Raw genomic sequence first — 23,381 nt, forward strand, 5'->3', positions numbered from 1 at the left:
CACAACAGATCAGTGATCCCTACAGTGTATGGGGCTCCGGAGAAGAAGTGTGTAACACAACAGATCAGTGATCCCTACAGTGTATGGGGCTCCGGAGCAGAAGTGTGTAACACAACAGATCAGTGATCCCTACAGTGTGTGGGGCTCCGGAGCAGAAGTGTGTAACACAACAGATCAGTGATCCCTACAGTGTATGGGGCTCCGGAGCAGAAGTGTGTAACACAACAGATCAGTGATCCCTACAGTGTGTGGGGCTCCGGAGAAGAAGTGTGTAACACAACAGATCAGTGATCCCTACAGTGTATGGGGCTCCGGAGAAGAAGTGTGTAACACAACAGATCAGTGATCCCTACAGTGTATGGGGCTCCGGAGAAGAAGTGTGTAACACAACAGATCAGTGATCCCTACAGTGTATGGGGCAGAAGTGTGTAACACAACAGATCAGTGATCCCTACAGTGTGTGGGGCTCCGGAGCAGAAGTGTGTAACACAACAGATCAGTGATCCCTACAGTGTGTGGGGCTCCGGAGCAGAAGTGTGTAACACAACAGATCAGTGATCCCTACAGTGTATGGGGCTCCGGAGCAGAAGTGTGTAACACAACAGATCAGTGATCCCTACAGTGTATGGGGCTCCGGAGCAGAAGTGTGTAACACAACAGATCAGTGATCCCTACAGTGTATGGGGCAGAAGTGTGTAACACAACAGATCAGTGATCCCTACAGTGTGTGGGGCTCCGGAGCAGAAGTGTGTAACACAACAGATCAGTGATCCCTACAGTGTGTGGGGCTCCGGAGCAGAAGTGTGTAACACAACAGATCAGTGATCCCTACAGTGTATGGGGCTCCGGAGCAGAAGTGTGTAACACAACAGGGGGACTGGGACCCAGAGTGGGGGACAGCGGACCGTCCTCCCTACGCTGAAGCGGGGGAGATAGGTGCATGTTGTTCTATTCTGAAAAAAAAAATGGCCGATGGCAGACTTCCCCTTTAATGGCTTATTCTGAGGAGCAATTGTTCACTAGCTCGAAAATTCGCAACTTTCCTTGTGTTCTGCACAAACATTTCAGAGAACTGCACAAAACCTGACTTTGTGGTGCAAAAATCTGCAAACAGTAGTTTTCCGATGAAAGCATTGATGTAATCCCCCTATGTATGAGCCCATCTTCTGACTGTAGTTCCAGGTTCACGTCATATACACGGATCAGACGTCCGGCTATCCCTTATATATGACTCTCTACACCCTTGCAGCTGGACTCAGACTCCCGAGCCTCAGCTCCACTTTAAACCATTTCTTTCTTGTTTTCAGGGGTAGCTGGCCGCCGCTCCGACCAAATAGCTGTATAAATATTTATGTTCGCTGAATTCTGCTTATGTTAGAAAACCTAATGGATGTCGGGTGGTGCGGATGGCGCAGGAGGGTGTGAGCGCGTTTTAAAAGAAGCGCCAATTTATAATGTTTTATTTGCAGCTGTGCCCTCCGCTCGCTGTAATCAAAGTCTCCGGCCAAAGGTTAATCTTCCACAGCTTCTAGCAAGGTGGAAGAGCCGGTGGGTGGCGATGGAAATTAAAACACATCTCAGCCTCTTAAGCTTTGACCCTGCGCTGATCAATTATTCATCGGACGCCAAACTGGTCAGCAGCGCTGGAGATCTGGGAAGCCATTACTGACTCCTCTCAGACGCCTCTTATGATTAGTGGAAAATTAGATGCAAATAAAAAAAGTTTTAGGGAAAGAAAACAACTTCCACCCAATCACACAAACAGGGTCTGAAGAGGGCAGCTGCAAGTTAAAGGGAGTTTTCAACATTTTTTTTTTCTTTTAAATCAACAGGTGCCAGAAAGTGCCAAAGATTTGTAATTTACTCCTATTACAACATCTCCAGTCTTCCAGTACTTATCAGCTGCTGTATGTCCTGCAGGAAGTGGTGTATTCTCTCCAGTCTGACACAGTGCTCTCTGCTGCCACCTCTGTCCATATCAGGAACTGTCCAGAGCAGCAGCAAATCCCCATAGAAAACCTCTCCTGCTCTGGACAGTTCCTGACATGGACAGAGGTGGCAGCAGAGAGCACTGTGTCAGACTGGAGAGAATACACCACTTCCTGCAGGACATACAGCAAGTGATAAGTACTGGAAGCCTTGAGCTCTCTGGCCCCAGTTGATTTCAAAGAATTTTTTTTTGTGAACTACCCCTTTAAGATCATATTATATTATATCATAAGTTCACTATTGGCCCCCTATACTACCTGAGGGGTCCCAGAGGTAGAGATATAGGCTGCTGTTTGCAGGGACTGTGCACACTTAGGTCAGTGTTTATAAAACCTATATACAGCAGTCTGTGGAAACGGGGACAGTTATTGTAACACATTCGTAATCCTGTCCATGGTTGTGGCCCCAAAATTACAGACAGGGTTGCTGATGTGTGAATGAGACCTAAGGATCCATCACACATACAGGAGCTGCTGCAGATTTACAGATATCAATGCACCGTAACTATCTGCAGCAGATCCTGTATGTGTGATTGCATCAATCTGCAGCGGATCCTGTATGTGTGACTGCATCAATCTGCAGCAGATCCTGTATGTGTGATTGCATCAATCTGCAGCAGATCCTGAATGTGTGATTGCATCAATCTGCAGCAGATCCTGAATGTGTGATTGCATCAATCTGCAGCAGATCCTGGATGTGTGACTGTGCATTAATCTGCAGCAGATCCTGTATGTGTGACTGTGCATCAATCTGCAGCAGATCCTGTATGTGTGACTGTGCATCAATCTGCAGCAGATCCTGTATGTGTGATTGCATCAATCTGCAGCGGATCCTGTATGTGTGACTGCATCAATCTGCAGCAGATCCTGTATGTGTGATTGCATCAATCTGCAGCAGATCCTGTATGTGTGATTGCATCAATCTGCAGCGGATCCTGAATGTGTGACTGCATCAATCTGCAGCAGATCCTGTATGTGTGATTGCATCAATCTGCAGCAGATCCTGTATGTGTGACTGTGCATCAATCTGCAGCAGATCCTGTATGTGTGATTGCATCAATCTGCAGCAGATCCTGTATGTGTGACTGTGCATCAATCTGCAGCGGATCCTGTATGTGTGACTGCATCAATCTGCGGCGGATCCTGAATGTGTGATTGCATCAATCTGCAGCAGATCCTGTATGTGTGATTGCATCAATCTGCAGCGGATCCTGTATGTGTGATTGCATCAATCTGCAGCGGATCCTGTATGTGTGACTGCATCAATCTGCGGCGGATCCTGTATGTGTGACTGCATCAATCTGCGGCGGATCCTGTATGTGTGCTTGCATCAATCTGCAGCAGATCCTGAATGTGTGACTGCATCAATCTGCAGCAGATCCTGTATGTGTGACTGTGCATTAATCTGCAGCAGATCCTGTATGTGTGATTGCATCAATCTGCAGCTGATCCTGTATGTGTGATTGCATCAATCTGCGGCAGATCCTGGATGTGTGATGGCATCAATTTGTGGCAGCTCCTGTATGTGTGATTGCATCAATCTGTGGCAGCTCCTGTATGTGTGATGGCATCAATTTGTGGCAGCTCCTGTATGTGTGATTGCATCAATCTGTGGCAGATCCTGGATGTGTGACTGCATAGTATAGTATAGACGTGTCTGTAATATTTTCCTAGAGTCACCCACAAGTGTCCCTGTTTAGCAGTCCAAAAAGTTGGGAGGTGTGCGTTATGTCTGCTCGCGTATTTGGGGGGGGATGTAGAACGCAGACGGATTATTACCCAGCAATACTGGGGACAGAACAGGGGCAGGTTTCTCCTCTCCGTGTGCTGCCAGGAACACCTCTGCTTACAGTCACCTGTTCTATATTATATATTCCTGATAGTTACTGGCAGTGCTGGAGAGGACTCAAAGCAAAGTGCGGACCTGCGCGGGTCTATTAGCTTGGCACGGCTTTAATACAACTTCTAACACCCATTTAATACTGGTGTATGGAGCCGTCCTAAAGCGATAACCATCCTGTTAGTATAAAATAAAACAAGCTTATTAACACTGTAATAAATAAAGAATACACACACACAATCTGCGGCAGCCCCCATACACAATGGCTGGAGCCGCAGAGCACATTCTGCCTGAGCTCTGGGACCCCACTCCTCCCCGCAGTCAGACCCCAGTCATCATGCACTTATTCTCTATCCATAGTCCATGGTGGACAACCCCTATAAGCAACACATACTCTAACACTAAGCTAAGGAAGGGGGCCTAACTCCTCATTTATTAGTCTGACCAGAAAGTTGCTACAGAAATCACATTAGACTAATGTCCGCCAAACCTCGTGACTTCAGCAAGAACAGTCTCATGGGTATCAGGTATGGAGGGAACAACAGTCGTAGGTGAGGGACAGAGAAGCCTGGAGAAGGAGGAGAACAGAGGAGTCTGGAGGAGCCTAGAGGGAGGGAACAGAGGAACCTAGAGGGAGGGGACACAGAAGCCTGGAGAAGGAGGAGAACAGAGGAGTCTGGAGGAGCCTAGAGGGAGGGAACAGAGGAGCCCAGAGGGAGGGGACAGAGGAGCCCAGAGGGAGGGGACAGAGGAGTCTGGAGGAGCCTAGAGGAAGGGGAACAGAGGAACCTAGAGGGAGGGGACACAGAAGCCTGGAGAAGGAGGAGAACAGAGGAGTCTGGAGGAGCCTAGAGGGAGGGAACAGAGGAGCCCAGAGGGAGGGGACAGAGGAGCCCAGAGGGAGGGGACAGAGGAGCCCAGAGGGAGGGGACAGAGGAGCCCAGAGGGAGGGGACAGAGAAGCCTGGAGAAGGAGGAGAACAGAGGAGTCTGGAGGAGCCTAGAGGGAGGGAACAGAGAAGCCTAGAGGGAGGGGACAGAGAAGCCTAGAGGGAGGGGACAGAGGAGCCCAGAGGGAGGGGACAGAGGAGCCCAGAGGGAGGGGACAGAGGAGCCCAAAGGGAGGGGACAGAGGAGCCCAGAGGGAGGGGACAGAGGAGCCCAGAGGGAGGGGACAGAGGAGCCCAGAGGGAGGGGACAGAGGAGCCCAGAGGGAGGGGACAGAGGAGCCCAGAGGGAGGGGACAGAGGAGCCCAGAGGGAGGGGACAGAGGAGCCTAGAGGGAGGGGACAGAGGAGCCCAGAGGGAGGGGACAGAGGAGCCCAGAGGGAGGGGACAGAGGAGCCCGGAGAAGGAGGAGAACAGAGGAGTCTGGAGGAGCCTAGAGGAAGGGGAACAGAGGAACCTAGAGGGAGGGGACACAGAAGCCTGGAGAAGGAGGAGAACAGAGGAGCCTGGAGAGAGAGGACAGAGGAGCCCAGAGGGAGGGAACAGAGGAACCTAGAGGGAGGGGACACAGAAGCCTGGAGAAGGAGGAGAACAGAGGAGCCTGGAGAGAGAGGACAGAGGAGCCCAGAGGGAGGGAACAGAGGAACCTAGAGGGAGGGGACAGAGGAGCCCAGAGGGAGGGGACAGAGGAGCCCAGAGGGAGGGGACAGAGGAGTCTGGAGGAGCCTAGAGGGAGGGAACAGAGAAGCCTAGAGGGAGGGGACAGAGGAGCCTAGAGGGAGGGGACAGAGGAGCCTGGAGAAGGAGGAGAACAGAGGAGCCTGGAGAGAGAGAGGACAGAGGAGCCCAGAGGGAGGGGACAGAGGAGCCCAGAGGGAGGGGACACAGAAGCCTGGAGAAGGAGGAGAACAGAGGAGTCTGGAGGAGCCTAGAGGGAGGGGACAGAGGAGCCCAGAGGGAGGGGACAGAGGAGCCCAGAGGGAGGGGACAGAGGAGCCCAGAGGGAGGGGACAGAGGAGCCCAGAGGGAGGGGACAGAGGAGCCCAGAGGGAGGGGACAGAGGAGCCCAGAGGGAGGGAACAGAGGAACCCAGAGGGAGGGGACAGAGGAGCCCAGAGGGAGGGGACAGAGGAGCCCAGAGGGAGGGGACAGAGGAGCCCAGAGGGAGGGGACAGAGGAGCCCAGAGGGAGGGGACAGAGGAGCCCAGAGGGAGGGGACAGAAGAGTCTGGAGGTGCCTAGAGGGAGGGGACAGAGGAGCCTAGAGGGAGGGGACAGAGGAGCCCAGAGGGAGGGGACAGAGGAGCCTAGAGGGAGGGGACAGAGGAGCCCAGAGGGAGGGAAAAGAGGAGCCCAGAGGGAGGGGACAGAGGAGCCCAGTGGGAGGGGACAGAGGAGCCCAGAGGGAGGGGACAGAGGAGCCCAGAGGGAGGGGACAGAGGAGCCTAGAGGGAGGGGACAGAGGAGCCCAGAGGGAGGGGACAGAGGAGCCCAGAGGGAGGGAATAGAGGAGCCCAGAGGGAGGGGACAGAGGAGCCCAGAGGGAGGGGACAGAGGAGTCTGGAGGCGCCTAGAGGGACGGGACAGAGGAGTCTGGAGAAAGGGGGACAGAGGAGCCTGTAGGAGACAGAGAAGGCTGCTAAACAGGTTACAACAATCTGAAAGAGGGGACAGAGGAGTCAGCAGGCGGCATCAGATGAGTTAGGAAGTGACTCCACTTGAACCAAGCATCCATATGGGCATACAATAGGATTAGATGTCAGTAAAAGCATATAGTGAAGAATTACTGTGCTCTCGCTAAGGTTCCAGCACCTCCAAGTATTACATGGACCATTCCCTAATATCAGTAAGAACACTGCGGTGGCCTGAACATTTATTTACCAGATTATGGCCGAACTCTGGTGGCCTCATTGGTGGGACGCCCTGTGATCAGCTTATCGTCAGAGGACCCCTTACCTTCCTGTGCTCTACATTACACGGCCTATTATACTAATTGTTTAATATACAATGGTTTTTACTGGGGTAACATGCATGCTGACGACTTTACAACGTGACTGGAGGGTCATGAAGAGCTCCGGCAGACCCTACACATCGGATGCGGATCAGGCCGGACACACTTTGCACGCTCGCTGCACGATGAGAGGACCATAAACTTGATTTATACAGTAAAGAAAACTGTTACTATTTCACAAAAACATTTAGCGTGTGTGTTTGTGCACGGGGCTTTTTATGGAGTCATTAAATTACTTAAAGCATATAAATGTTCCCTGAAGCATTATATCAAATGCTGTATATCTTTCAACACCTTGGAGTTTGGAGGCCTCTCAGCATCTGGATACCCTGAAACCCTCTAATATAATGCAGCATTATTCTGGGGAGATGCAGAGTTAATGTGACCAGGTAAATCCGGCTGGCATGCACCCATGTAATCCTTCTTGTGCCAGAGAGCCGGGGTCTTTAGTGCTCAGACAGCAAACATTCAATATCCTAACATTTCAGCCCCCGCATTGCCTTATCATCAGCAGAACTACGCACCTTACTAATCTATTACATACCAAAAACTTTTGTAGATAGATTCTATTCAATGAAGGAAAGCAGAGATCTTGAAAACGGCCTAAGTATGTTAGAAAGATGCAGGACTTCTAGAGCTTGGTGTCTGCTGCATTGTCAGATGTAAGACCTTATATAGACAGGGGCGGAGTCTCTCCAGATCCCGTCCAATCAGATGAATTTACCACTGGTGACTCCAAACAAGGAGCAGAAACATCTCAGAGATGGTCAGGAGGAGCTGAAGGTCACCGGTCATACACTCTGAATATTTAAATCTATCTCCATTTTCATTTTTGCTATCTATGCCCATTTTAAATTTGCTAAGATTTCTGTCTTCACATTCCCATAAGGCCCCGTGCACACAGAGCAGGAGCGGCAGAATTGTCCTCCGTGGAATGCCGCCAGCCTCTGTGTCATAATGAGACTTTATGGGAGGCTTGCGGCGCTGAAGAATGACCATGTTCATTCTTCAGCGCAGAGAGAGGAGCCGTGCGAGCCTCCCATAAAGTGTCATTTTGACACAGAGGCATTCCATGGCGGACAATTCTGCCGCTCTTGCTCTGTGTGCACGGGGCCTTATGGGGTATTCAGGGCAGAATTAAGGGAGAAGGCCGCAAAATATCAAAATAAAACGGTGAAAGGGTCTGAAAATGAAGTTATATAATGTCCAGAAATAGTGCTCCTATGTACATACATAGCAGCTTATCCGGTTTCACGATGGCACAGCTGTTTTCACCTGTCACCTTGTCATTGCCAAGGTGTTACATGTACCTCCTATAAATGACATGTATACACAGGGGTCTATTGAGTTACAAAATACATTAGTTTTAATATATTGTACCCCGACTGAGCACTAAGTCTCCATATACCTGCTTAGGCTGCTCCCACTACTAACACCATATACCTTTATATACTCCTTACCCCCATACTACTACAGGTAACTATATTATATACCTCCATATATTCCATACCCTCATAGTACTACAGTCCCATATACCTGATGTTGCTGTCACTACTACCATATACCTCACATGACCATAATACTACAGTCCCATATAGCTGATGAAGCAGTCAATGCTACAATATACGTCATACCACCACAAAACTACAATCCCAAATTGCTAGTACCAAATACCTTTACATACCCAAATGTTCCTGCCACTACCACCATATACTCTATACTACTACATTTCCATATTCTTCAATATGTACAATGTTACTGTTGTTACTACTACAATGTATATGTTACTACTATTCCATATGCAGATGTGGCTTCCAGTGGCTTTGCTGCTACCATGTGTCAATCTTCCTCCTAAACTTGCATTGTGCGGAGGCCTCACCTGAGCCTGGCCTGTGCCTTTGGCAGTGTGCTCTCGGTCCTATCAGAACACACCTCTCCTGGGTCGGGGCTGGTGAACGTTTTGTTTCATGTCCCAGACTCGATCCTGGGCAAAAGGAGGGAAATGGACAGACTTACCTCACTGCGCGCCATCCCTGCGGTAGAATAAAAACCGGCGGAAACATAACGGGTAATAGCAGAAGGATGCCAAAACCCCTATTTTTACATGCAGAATGATTGTGAAAGAATGTCTGAGTTTTCATAATTTCCCTGTGTAATTCTGCTCCGGTTTGGCCAGCAGAGGGATTAGACACAGCCTGCCCGAACTGCATGGCCATAAATAACCGCGCACGCTGCTTAACATAATGGTTTGTAAGGCTTTAAAATAAATATGTGTATCCACGCACCTGGGAACACTTGAATGGAGGGTCTTTGGGGGGATATAAAGAGCAGGTTGTGTGACTCCAATCTCAATCCATTACATTACTTTAAAGGCAGCAGCGGCCGTACAGGAGACGCATTTCATAGACGCTGCATAGGAGGAGTGCGGCAGCTGATGCTGGACAGGGAGACACAGAACCAGGTACTTCATATGCTTACAATGTGGACTGAGGCAGGACAGACGCGGCTCAGGCCTCATCACAATCTGCAGGAAGGCAGTACATTGTGCATCACGGTTCTCCCATCTGTTGCAATACTACAACTACTATCATGCCCATAGTCGTAGTGTTGTAACAGCTGGAGAGCCACGGGATGGGGAACACTGCTATACAGGTTCCAGATTGAGATTTGCATTTTGGGACTGTACTATAAATGTCTGTCGGAGCATGACGGAGGTTGTCATTTTGCAACAGCTTGAAGCGGTAGAGCATGATGGGAGGTGTAGTTTGGTAACAACTGGTTTGAGATTGTTGTATTGTAGTTAGAACACATTTGGGGACAGTACTAAAACGTCAACTGGTAATAAGGTAGTGAAATTATGGGAGTTGCTGGTTTGCAGATAGTGTATGATGGGAGTTGTAGTTGTGCAAATAAGGCAAAGGTTGGGAAACACTGGAGTACACAGTATGGCTGCTTCCAGCTGGTGAAACAGGCTATATATATATATATATATATATATATCCTGCCTGTATACACACACATCGCGGCATCATGTACATGAAGTCATCACAGCAGATACACAGGGGACACTATGGGGTAAGGTTTTTTTTAATCCTAGTTGCAACCTGAACTAAGATTTTTGAAGTTATGAAACTCCATAAGTATAGCCCTGCTGAACAACACCTGCACAGGTAACTGAGCCCTGTAGGACCTGCTGGCAGACAAGGGCGGCCATACTGATCATGTCATACGCATCTGGTCTTTGGGGCATGAACGTGAACTCTAAGTTGTTGGGGGTGACGCGGATACCTGGGTTCAGGGGTCGTATCTACCAGTCATCAGTCAGTCACCTTTCTTTCAGGCTCCTGGCTATTTCTAGCCCATTTTTCTTTCCTTAGTTCTCTGTATGTCATCCATGCCGACCTGCTGTCCTATCACCCACACCTCGAGGAGACGATAGTAATCTATAATGCAGAAGTCAGGTCACAACCATGGCAGAAATGCAGCACGCCCGGCTGTTTTAGGCCAATATCAGGAAGCAATCTGGCTTTGAGATGTGTACATGAGGTGTCAGTGAGAGTTCTGGACAGCTGTCTGATGGAACAATATAGGGGTAATATCTATGTGCGGCTATAAGCAGCTCTCATCAATAGGTGGTGTGGGGGTGGCTGTTCACCTGGATTGTACACCAATTCACCCTATGTAGCATTCAGGACTCTCTGTATCAAGCTGGACCTGTTCTTACACTGCTGTAATGAAAAGAAACCTGAACCCATTTACTTTATTCTCTGTATACATTGAAAATGGTTGATGATTTGTATAAAAGCCGTAAAATTGGAGAGACAGTCTCTATAAAACAAGCAGACTGTGTTGCTGGAGAAGATGCTGGGTGCTACGGTCCCTGGAGCTTACAGGCTTTGCTTTAGCCTAAGCTGGGTCACTATATCTTGTCTGAGGTTGATGGCGACTGGTTGGTTCCCTGTTGGTTCTCTGAGCTGCAGATACTAAGCCCGGCCTGAAGCCCTGGAAGGTCCCAGACAAAGCTTCTCCCCACAGGCTGTATCATTCATTTCCCTCCCTTCACTCTCTTTTCAACTTGGTTCTTCACAGGAACTGTATAGCCCCGGTCAGTCCTGGATTCTGGCCTCACAGGAGGAGGATAATAGGGGCCTTTTCTCATGTTTTTACTCCACCGTACAGTAGCTCCTTCCATCTAGAAAGTTCCCTTTGTAAATGTATGTGTTGGCCTGTAGTGCCTGGGTTAACCCCTTGCTCCTGGAACTAACTTAGTTAGAGTGCAAAGACAGTACAAAGCACAGACATATATAAAGAAGGCGTAAAAGGGAAGTGGCATTAACCTGCTATGTCCCATCTGTGCACAGAGGATAAAGCTGGGCCTCCTACCTTCATCCTCAGCACTGTTTCCATGCAGTTAATAATTATATCCTTATAATGGGGGGTGGGGGAACCAATATCCTGGGGGAGGGAACTCCCCTTCACCCTCAGCGCTCCGTACACACAAGGGACATATCAGTGGGTTAGATTCCTCTATATAGAACAGCTATAAACTAGAGCAAGCTTCCGCAATTACCCCAATTTCTTGCTTACATGATTGTAAATCTGCTATTTTCAGTCCTCCTAAGCTTTTGTTTTTTTAAATGTCCTTAAAAAATTGCAGATTTGTTTTGCACGCGGCTTGCGCCATTTGCACACTCATATACTGGTATACAAATCCCCCCGCTTTTTGCTTTACCGTGATATCCGACATTGTTCCTGGATGATATCTGGCATTGTTCCCATCTGTACATTGTTCCTGGAATGAATTTTTTAGTCTGCAGAAATCTCATAAAAACTTCATCCGACTCCTGACGGTATGAGGAACTTCTCTGAGCAAATGTCACCATTTCCCGATTATAATGTTATTCTTGAAATATTGCTGAAAAACCTGAGTTTCTTAAGGGCCGGGAGGTGAACGTATAGGACACCTGTGGGGACTTTCAATAAATAAGATACAGATCTGACAGGCCATGGTATACGCGTGCTGCATGGATGATATATTTCCTGCTGAAGGTCGGGTTTCATACACAGAAATACTATGAACTGAAACCTAAAGCTGACACTATGCAAACAGCAAAAACCGGACTCTTCTGTGTCACAATAAATCTGAGGCTGAATGTAAAGCACTGGAAGTCCTGTCCCGAGCATTAATAAGTACCAGGCATTGTGTATTCTGGACAGATCCATTACCACAAGTGTCCAGACACCTCATGTACAATCACATCTCAGAGGTAGACGAGGAGACACTGTGTAAGAGACTGAGCGTCTGGATGGTACAAGATTAGAGCAGGATACATTCAGGTCCCAGGGAAGCTGCAGAAAATCCCGGGGATAGAAGACGTGTCTGCCTGCCACGGCCAACACCGACAGGATGTCTGCACTGATACTACAAAGTCTTTACTCCGGCTCTCTGATAGTGAGGATGGTGCAAATAAATGAGACCACTGGCGATCGGGTGGTTACAAGGAACATGGTGCCAGTGCCCTCTCTCTCTGTTTACCAGGCACAACACTGGCATCTCCATCCAATCTGAAATGAATGGCTGCTGTGTGTCCTGCAGGAAGTGGTGTATTCTCCCCAGTCTAACACAGTGCTCTCTGCTGCCCCCTCTGTCCATGTCAGGAACTGTCCAGAGCAGGAGAGGTTTTCTATGGGGATTTGCTGCTGCTCTGGACAGTTCCTGACATGGACAGAGGTGGCAGCAGAGAGCACTGTGTCAGACTGGAGAGAATACACTACTTCCTGCAGGACATACAGCAGCTGACAAGTACTGGAAGACTAGAGATTTTTACATAGAAATAAATTACAAATCTATATAACTTTCTGAAAAAGATTTTTGCACGAGTAACCCTTTAATTTCTAGTCCCAGCGTACCCCTCTGAAGGAGTTTTTGCTTTCCTTGGGCTCACCATCAATACAAATCTGTGGGGATCCATATCTGGGCACCTCCACTGTGGCCTCTTTACAGCACTATATGCCGGCTGGTCAATGTACTTTGTATTGAAGCTTAAAGGAGAAGTCCGGCGAAAATGTTTATTGAAGTATTGTATTCCTGCTCAAAAGTTATACAAATCACCAATATACACTTATTACGGGAAATGCTCATAAAGAGCTTTTTTCCCTGCACTTACCACTGCATCAAGGCCTCACTTCCTGGATAACATGGGAATGTCACTTCCTGGATAACATGGTGATGTCACTTCCTGGATAACATGGTGATGTCACTTCCTGGATAACATGGTGATGTCACTTCCTGGATAACATGGGAATGTCACTTCCTGGATAACATGGTGATGTCACTTCCTGGATCACATGGTGATGTCACTTCCTGGATCACATGGTGATGTCATGCGCCGACTCCCAGAGCTGTGCGGGCTGTGGCTGCTGGAGAGGATGACGGCAGAGAGATGCTCAGTGTTCCTCAAGTGCCCTGTGTCCCTCAGTGTCCCCCTGCCATCATCCTTTCCAGCAGCCACAGCCCGCACAGCTCTGGGAGTCGGGTCGTGACATCACCATGTTATCCAGGAAGTGACATCACCATGTTACCCACAAAGTGACATCACCATCTTATCCAGGAAGTGACATCACCATGTTACCCACAAAGTGACATCACCATCTTATCCAGGAAGTGACATCACCATGTTATCCAGGAAGTGACATCACCATGTTATCCAGGAAGTGAGGCCTTGGTGCAGTGGTAAGTGCAGGGAAAAAGCACTTTATGAGCATTTCCCGTAATAAGTGTATTTTGGTGATTTGTATAACTTGGGGGGGGGGGGGGCCTAGTCTGAAAAAAGTCTTGGAAAACACCTGGAAAGTGATCATTAGTTTTTATTGTTAAGGGTTTGATCATTAGAACCAGAGGTCTATTCATACTGACTCCCACTGGATACTATGCAATTTGGCCGAGCTGTATGTATATCCCGTCCAAGCTCTGAACATGCACCTGCCCAAGAAAACACTATGAATATTAGATCTCTCTCTATAATGGTTATGTCCTTTTAACATTAAAGGGGAACTCTGGATAAGATTTCACCCTGTTCAATTCTGTCTGCAGCACATCCCGACTCACACCCTGAAGCTGCTGAAAATCCTCACTGCCTGCTCCACTCTCTCTCCACTCCTCTGTCCTCCCCCTTCCTTCTGAGACAGAGGTCACATGATTTGTTTCTTCTGTTACCAGAAATATTGTAACACCTCATCTGTAACTCCGCCCAACACTGACATCACACAGCGATCACCTGGCCAAGGGCGGGAAAACAACAGCCCTATCCTCTCCTGAGTAGTATAGGGGAAAGGAGACACTGTTGTTTCATGTACCCTAATCTTCACTGCAGTAACACCTCCCCACTCCACTCTTGTAGACGAGGAGAGGAGAGCAGGAAGTGTCTGTATATATTGTGTCAGTGCCACGTCTGTATACACAGCATCAGGGCTGGCACCAGTGTACATGAAGGAAGCTGCCAGAGTATATACAGACAATGTACATACAGTGGCAGTCTCCTTCATGTACACTGTGCTGGCCCTGGTGCCGTGTATAGCCCTGCTTCTCGGCCCCCTCCCTCCCTGGTCCCCAGACTGCTGGCACCTGTCAGGCCTCCAATTTTGCCATGGCCCCGGTGCACAGCATCATCATCTTCTCCCATACATCAGCAGTAGAGGAGCAGCCCGAGCTCAGTGCTGTCCTCGTTGTCGGTGGGGCGGGGGAGGTCAGTTCTATAGAGCTGGATGCTGAGTTTATGATTTTCAAGAAAACAAATAAAAAACAAAAAACAACAAATCGTGAGAACCTTCAAGGGCGAATAAATCAACTAACGCTACAAGATAGGGACGGGAACCCAGGAGTTTGCTCTGAGGTGCAATGCATGCTGGTAGTTTCCCAGCTGGTTGATGTTAAACTGGAATCATTTGTTAAAGTGTGAATCTGGGCTAGGAGCAGCATTGACAATTGGGAAGGTGTCAAACAATCAGTGTGTGTGTGTGTGTGTGGGGGGGGGGGGGGGGGGGGAGAAATCGGTGAGTACACTTATATGCTTTTTTGTCTATTTAATTTTTTTAATGGGATCCCCTTTTAAAACAATAGACAAAACTAAGAGTAAGATGGTTGACCTCTGGGTCACTTATAATTCTTCTATTTAAGTAGGTTTTCCCTCCTATCTCCAGACTCACAAGCTGATGGCTCAGGGCAGAACCTGTTCCTTATGAACATTATACAAGCATTACTATGGAAGTAAATGACCTGCCTCAGAGGCTGGAGTTCCCCCGGGACAAGGCTTTACATAATCCAGTCCATGGTGGAGTAGGAGTAGTGAACACAAGAGTCCAAACAGAGCAGAGATAAAAGGGGACTCCTCTGCACTGCGAGCGGCCTCGCTCCACAAGGGATTTTACTGCTATTTTCCACAAGAAATGATCTTGGCTGGACGTGTGGAAGACTTGGCAGCGGACGCTTGTCGAGTTGCTTATTTAACTGATTTTCTTCTTATTGCTTTACAAATCAATCTTAACAAACATGGCGTCTCCCAACATTTCAATGTTCTCTTCTGAACACAAGTGGTGACATTAGAGATGTGATTTCTGAGGCTGGGTCTTCATGCTGGGTACGATATCCATTGGGGTACAGATAGTAAAAAATAAAAAGCTAGGCTTCCAAAAGTCTTCCAATTTCCGTCACAACCACGCCAAACTATTCCAGACTGCCAGAAGCCCAGGGACATGTTCTAGCCGATGAGACACCTGATGGAGACCTGGGTATAGTGGATCCAGCTTGCTGCATGTAGCACTCCCATCCAGGATGGTTCAGGATCACTGGGTATACATTACATGAACCCAGACCCATCTTTGCCTCCTGATTTATTGCGAGGGGGGGTGTCAAACTAGTGTCCCTCCAGCTGTTGCAGAACTACAAGTCACATCATGCCTGGACAGTCAAAGCTTTAGCTCTCCAGGCACAATGTGAATTGTAGTTTTGCAACAGCTGGAGGGATGCAAGCTTGAAACGTGTGATTTAAAAGGAACTGTCTGATTTACAAAACTAAACCTTTAAATACAAAATTAGCTAAATTCACGGTTAATAAAGGCAGATGTTCATTGTGATGCATAGATTTCTCAATTCCATGTGTTAGTGCAGCAATAGGATTGCTTGCTGGTAAATTACTGCTACGTTTCTATAGGTGCCGCAGGTTCTACAATGCAAGGCTAAGTTCACATGACGTAAATTTTCAATAAATAACAGCCGTTGTAACACCGGCCACTATTTATTGAAAATTAATAATTAACAATTAATCAATAAGAATTTATTGAAAATAATTGCGGCTCCGGACGCACTTTACATTGTCTGCTATGGTGATTTGGAATGCGGGTGCATTAGATGCATGTTTTTGTCTGTTACATCCTGTACATCAGGCCCGGACTTGTGGCCGTAATAGAGCTTAAATACAACCATGTGGAAATGGCCTGGCTGTGTGGACTCTACTACTAGTTTCATAAGATTACATGGTGGTGCAGAACACATCGGTATCCTCCCATCAAATGTCAAAAAACACAATGGGACTCATCAAGTGCTACTGGTGCTGGTTGTTTGTAGGTCCAGCACTGCAGTCATTGCTTCTGTTACAGTAGACACCTTGAGCACTGTGTGAACACTGACACAACACGGCAGTCTAAGTAAATTCTCCTGAAGTAATAGCTTTGACAGGTGGAACTTTTAGAGGCCCGATTTGTTTTGAGACCTCTTGCTACTACAGGCAAAGAAGGGTCGGGGTGTTTTGATAGGAACCATATTGAAAAGTGTAACTCCCAATGCTTTTAAAGCCTGGGTGAATGTAAACTTTGGGCCATTCATGCCGAGAGGAGCATCCATTATTAGCCTGAATAAACTCCGCAGCCTCCAAGCTCCACAGAGCAACTTTATATAAACTGTAGTTACTCAGCGCCGCGCCACGCTTCGTGTCTTCTCCTCACAGATGCATGGGGTTGCCATGACAGGCCGGCTATTTTAATCCCAGTGATTCCCAGTCTGAGTATCAGCGCTGCTCCTCATACATCCACAAAGGAAGACAGTACCCGTATATAAACTGCAGCCATCCTCAGGTGACTATGCCAGTCAGTGCCATCTTTTAGCTGGCAGAACGTCCTCATTCAGGGTCTGTGCCGGTGTGAATACAGTTCAGCATAGTTTACAGGTTGTGGTCCTGTACCCTCTGCAGATCAGGAGCCTGTGACTAAATCCAAAAAAATACAACCAAGAACTTCTCTATAACACTCAGGGGAGTGCGTGTCTGTGCCCAAGGATCCGCTGCTACACTAAGCGGATAGAAAGTGCAAAGAGTCAACGAGAAGCTTCTACAGTGGTGGCAATGGATCTAATCCATAGAAGTGACATGTGTACATTGTGCATGTCAGCTGATCGTTGATTTCAAACATAACTTATTACATGAAACTGTTATTGGCCGGAAGGTCGGTAATCAGCCAAGTATGGACGATAATGGCTTTCTATAATAGTATCCTTAGACTTTCATCAGCTGAAGCCACTGCTCGCAGATTTGGCTGTAGGTCTAGCGTGTATGGAGATGTCTGAACCACTACAGTGGTCATAGGGGAAGATCACAGCCAACCCCTTTGTTCAGAAAGATGAGAGCTGTCTGAACAGTCAAGACAGCTGAAATCCACCATGCCTGTAGTTAGGGAGGCCACCATACATAGTCAGCCGATGGGCACGGCTAAATGTAATGCACATAATGTATATGGCAAACCTACATTTACATTGTCCAAGTATGAGATGGTTTTAGTAAACTAGCCCTATGTACACACTGATGATGATACGAGAAGATATAACTGGGCTGACAGCCAGCATTATACATGTGAAGTTCTCCTTTAGGGTTTATCATCCCTGGCATCTTCCTCACTATCACCTGGGCAGATCCATGATTAGCAAACCCCAGGGTACCAACAAATAAGCCAATCACAATCATGACTAGAGATGAGCCAACTTCATAGAAACCGAACGCTCGGCATCTGAATGCCGTCCTAGGCCTGGCTGGTACACATGGCTATGGCCATTGGCCATACCCAAACTTACTTTACATTCGCTCATCTCTAATCCTGATATGACGGACCCCAGTAATGGAGGGTTTGTACTCGTCTTCCCGAATCCCTATCAGAGGCCATAAATCATTAAGTAACAAGGGCCGGGGCATTGGTATAATGGTCGAGATGCAGTTGCTATCCATCTTGACAACAAACCAGCGGCAGAGCCTCCGATAGTGACAGCTCTGAAGTTCTATTGTAGGATTAAGTGTATAAAATGGAAATGTGTGTTTGGTGCCAGCCAGTACTCAATGCGGCTTAAGTTGAAACCCATCTGCAAGAAAGTGGAAGATGAGTCACATTCTGTTCTTGCCTAGAATTCAATCTGACCTCTATAACAATAAGCGGCTACACTGCATATGTAAAAACCCTCTTGGATTAAGCCTAAATGCTGTCTCGCTTTCTATCAGCTCCCGTCTATCTTTAACCCTCTCCCCGTAACACATTGGACACCCCGCAGGCAGAATGGTAGTGAACACCACGGAGCACCCGAGCCCCTGCGGGTACAGATGGACATTATGTATAATACAAATCAATGGGTATGGCCAGGAATATCACCTGCAGCACACTTCACTTCTAACCATTAAAGGGAACCGGTCACTTTCATGCTGCCTGAACCCCAAATCCCTGGTACCCCACTGAGTTACAGATCTCTCCCTAAACCCAAATGAGGGGAAGCCGCCAAGGCGGACAAAGGCTGTAAGGGCATGATGGGAATTGTAGTTGTACAACCGCTGGAGGGCCACAGGCTATGGGACGTGTCTGTAAGTAGATTTAGCTATACACATATATATTTCTATGGCAACACTATAGACAACTACTGTACAAAGACCTGGTATCCCGTAGAGTGCATGTACTTCTCCGAGAGTCATTCTTAGTCTCAGTAATCTGGAAAGTCTTTGTGTTCTCTTTTTCCTGACCCCGTCCTTGTCGATTTAGTCACCCCATGACCTTCCTCTGTGTAACTTGTGTTATAAGGTGATGTCACAGGCCCCCGAGCCAGCGGGCACAGGCTCCTGATGTCACCCAGGCTCATTGGGGGTGATGTCAGCGTTCAGGCAGCGTGCAGACAGGGATCCAGTGTGTCCTGGTGTCAGAGAGGAGGCTCCTAGAACAATATCTCTCGGCGTTGTGGAGGCTGTGAATGGACCTTTTACAGGGAACATGTGTTCATGCTCTTATGTTCTTTTAAAACATAGATGATAATAAACAAGCTAGTAAAGCGGTGCAACGTCAAACTAAAAGCATGTGTTGTATCTGCATTATGGCGCCCGGGGAACACCTGGCTCCTATTACTGTAATGACTCCAACAGAATACACAAGGGGAAATAGAAAAAGCGTTTAGGGCCTCGTCCACACACTGCGGAATCCTCCACCGCATGAACACGAGGCCAATACACAACTAAATCTACACGTGCCAGGAGCCGAATCACCTGTGGACTTCACTGCCGGGAAATTTGCCTCACGTATATCCAGTTTCTACTCTCCCTAGGACACAGCCAAGATGTGGGGGTTTGGGGTAATTTTATGAACCTCTATACAGGGACCTAATGTAATGTCAGGTAGTGCACCCATGGGAGACATACGCTTTACCCTCACCTCCCCACGGCACGCGATTGGTGGACCTAGTCACAGGATACCAGTTAAGGCCCTATTCCACCAACAGATCTGACGACAGATTATCTGCCAAAGATTTGAAGCCAAACCCAGGAACAGACTATAACCAGAGATCAGGTCGTAAAGGAAAGACTGGATTTCTCCTTTTTTCCAATCCACTCCTGGGTTTGGCTTTAAATCTTTGGCAGATGATCTGTCGTCAGATCTGTTGGTGTAATAGGGCCACTGACTGGGTCACTGATACCACATGGACCTACTATGACAGTGTGTGCGTTAGTAACATACGTTATAAAGCCTCTGTCCATCCACGGAAAGCATCCCCTAACCCTCCATGTGGTAGACGCCAATCCTTCACGACTGTCATCAGAATAAACCTGGGGATCTCAATCCTTCCCCATAATCTGAAGACTATAACCTGTAATATTATTACACTCCAGTAACACATCCCGTCCCCTCTTGACCCCCTGTAGTGAGCCCCCCAAACACCTTCCTCTGGTTACTGCCTCATAGCTCTTACAGTAAAGAATCCTCCTCTATTTCCCATTATCTATTAACACTAGCCAGGTAGCTGCTCCGTGTGCCCCCAGGTTTATTGATGAGCAGAACCTGTCGGCACTGACGTCATCATAGTAGGTGTTGTCAAGTTATCTCATTATCATAAAGGGGTGGAGTCAACAGTCATCTCATCATAGGGGGTGGAGACAAAAGTAATCTCAATAGGGGGTGGAGTCAACAGTAATCTCATCTTGATCTAATGAAGTCAGTAACCATCTCACCAACATAAGGGGTGGCATCAAGTCATCTTATTGCTATAAGGGGTGGAGTCAGCAGTCATCTTATTACTATAAGGGGGTGGAGTCAGCAGTCATCTTATTACTATAAGAGGGTGGAGTCAGCAGTCATCTTAGTACTATAAAGGGTGGAGTCAGCAGTCACATTACTATAAGGGGGTGGAGTCAGTCATCTTATTACTATGAGGGGTGGAGTCAGCTGTCATCTTATTACTATAAGGGGGTGGAGTCAGTCATCTTATTACTATAAGGGGGTGGAGTCAGCAGTCATCTTATTACTATAAGGGGTGGAGTCAGCAGTCACATTAGTATAAGGGGGTGGAGTCAGTCATCTTATTACTATGAGGGGTGGAGTCAGCTGTCATCTTACTACTATAAGGGGGTGGAGTCAGCAGTCATCTTACTGCTATAAGGGGTGGAGTCAGCAGTCATCCTATTACTATAAGGGGGTGGAGTCAGTCATCTTATTACTATGAGGGGGTGGAGTCAGCAGTCATCCTATTACTATAAGGGGGTGGAGTCAGTCATCTTATTACTATGAGGGGTGGAGTCAGCAGTCATCCTATTACTATAAGGGGGTGGAGTCCGTCATCTTATTACTATGAGGGGGTGGAGTCAGCAGTCATCCTATTACTATAAGGGGGTGGAGTCAGTCATCTTATTACTATGAGGGGTAGAGTCAGCAGTCATCTTATTATCATCATCACAGGCAGGATTACAATGAGCGGTGATGACAAGATCCACCATTTACAATAGCTGATGGTCACAGCTCCAGTTCAGACACAACAGCTGCCCCCAAATGTACAGAAAATATATATATAAAAATAAAGAATAAAACAGATAAATATACCCTGTAAGCAGTTGTGGGTAATTGGTTTTGGTGATTTATTCTCTGCCTGTAGTCCAGAGCTTGTCCAGCAGATGGAGGGAAGTGACCCTTTTATTAAAGGGGTTATCTAGCTAAAATCTTTTTCTTTTATATCAACTTCTATTAAAAAGATCTCCAGACTTCCCATACTTATTAGCTGCTGTATGTCCTGCAGGAAGTGTTGTATTCTCTCCAGTCTGACACAGTGCTCTCTGCTGACATCTCTGGCCGAGACAGGAACGGTCCAGAGCAGGACAGGTTTTCTATAAGGATTCCCATAGAAAGCTTCTCCTTCTCTAGAGAGTTCCTGCCTTGGCCAGAGATGTCAGCAGAGAGCACTGTGTCAGACTGGAGAGAATACAACACTTCCTGCAGGACATACAGCAGCTGATAAGTACTGGAAGACTCAAGATTTTTAAATAGAAGTAAACTACTAATCTGTATAACTTTCTGATACCAACTGAGTTGAAAGAAAAAGATCTTCACCAGAGTACCCCTTTAAACAATATGGCTCACTTCCACTTCGGTGTTCCCCCACTTTGACCCTTTAACCCCATGTAATCCCTTTAAGCTGGCACTAACCTCCCCTCTTACACTTGCTGGTCACCCTCATGGTGGTGGGTATTATAGAGAGAAGCTGTGTAGTGTGACCTATGTATAAGACACAGGGGGTAATAAGAATCTCTGCACTATCCCCAGCACTGTAATGGCTGTTTATTATTACAGATCCTGAGCGGCTTGCACAGATCTGTCACAAGTGTATCCCGCCTACGTCACTTACACTCTAGCTGTTCCTGAGACATACGGGATCAGTGTGAGATCCACTTCTAACAGTCTCAGGATCTGTGCCCTGTGACAGCCGGGCCATTGTTGGTTACAGGTGATGTCATGGCCCTGCGCAGCCTGTCGACGCTAATGGACCTGAACAGAAGCCGCGCTGTGCAGCCACTTTTTATTAGCCCGAGTACACACAACATTTTTTCTCTCCCTCTCTTTTTCATAAATATATTAGTGGGTAGTTTTCCTCCTCTTGCCTCGTCGCTCGGCTCCCAACAATTAAGCGCTTGTCCTGCTACACTGAGAGCCTCAGAGAGCTGGCTTGGCCCAGGGCTGCGAGACGTCATGGATTCCTCAGTGTGAAGTTTGCAGGAAAGCCCTCAGTTTAGAAGATGGAGCGGATCCAAACGTTCCCATAGCAATGGGATAAACAGGAGGAAACAGTGAGGGAATCCCTTTATTCAAACACTATAAACACTCGGAGTGGGGAAGGAAGTAGCCTTTCCCTCTCTAGTAACCTAGATCATAGACACTGCTCTCACTTCATGTCAGGCTCTCATCCTTGTTGGTTCCTCTCCTCCGGGTTCCTAAACTCAAGAGGGTCTCCCTCCCCCTCCCCATTTTTCCTCTCTCTCTTGACAAGCAGTATTGGTTTACTATGAACCACGGAAGATTTTTATTTCTTTAAAGATATAGCGTTTTTTCATTTTTTATTTTTTATAAAGTATTTTTCTGTATCCAAATGCAGAGAGAAGCAGCCTGCAGAGTGACGCAGTATCATCCCTACATAATGCGCTCTATGGATCAAGGTACGTCAATCTCCTACCGGGGGCCGGGGAGGGAGGGGGCGGCACAAGGGCCACTTATTTTGGGTTATCGATTTAGATAAATCTAAAAAAGTTGTAAGCGATTAGAGTTTATGAACAACTAACAGGTATATCCATATGTCTAGTATATAGCACCTGTATACAGAGGAGGGCATCCTATACGAGGATGAAGGAGATCGGGAAATGATGGTCGTAGATTATATCCGTATTTATTCACCAATATCTATGTCTGTATGTTAGTCTCAGCATCTGTCTCTCTAATTATATATATATGAAGACGGACTATATATATTCATTGCCATCACATACTAATAAATGAATATCATGAATATGTTAGAAATACAGAAATGTAAGGTGTACTATATTATATTATATATATATATATATATATATATACACACACACACACACATACACTCACATATATATTATATCTATTACACCCCTTACATCTATGTATTTCTAACCTCTCCATGATAATTATTTATTACTATGTGATGAATATTGTAGGACTTATAGATGGGGACTATAGACATAGATTGCCATGTACTACAGTAGCGCGGGATGCATATAACACCTTGCCATAGCCACA

General features: G+C 47.1%; 1 protein-coding gene and 1 long non-coding RNA gene across 4 annotated transcripts in view; one reads left to right on the forward strand and one right to left on the reverse strand.

Moving 5' to 3' along the window:
- The window catches only part of LOC138772871 (uncharacterized), a 60,376-nt gene that overhangs the window by 23,355 nt on the left and 13,640 nt on the right, over nt 1-23,381 (reverse strand). The gene's annotated exons all lie outside the window — the stretch shown is intronic.
- NFATC2 (nuclear factor of activated T cells 2) overlaps nt 22,485-23,381 on the forward strand; it is a 109,504-nt gene continuing 108,607 nt past the window's right edge. For all 3 annotated transcript variants that reach the window (XM_069953594.1, XM_069953595.1, XM_069953599.1), the window contains exon 1: nt 22,485-22,771. In XM_069953594.1, the coding sequence (XP_069809695.1) occupies nt 22,705-22,771 (67 nt within the window). In that variant the 5' untranslated portion in view covers nt 22,485-22,704. The remainder of the gene's footprint in view (nt 22,772-23,381) is intronic.

This window comes from Dendropsophus ebraccatus, chromosome 14, assembly GCF_027789765.1.
Source record: "Dendropsophus ebraccatus isolate aDenEbr1 chromosome 14, aDenEbr1.pat, whole genome shotgun sequence".
NCBI lineage: Eukaryota > Metazoa > Chordata > Amphibia > Anura > Hylidae > Dendropsophus > Dendropsophus ebraccatus.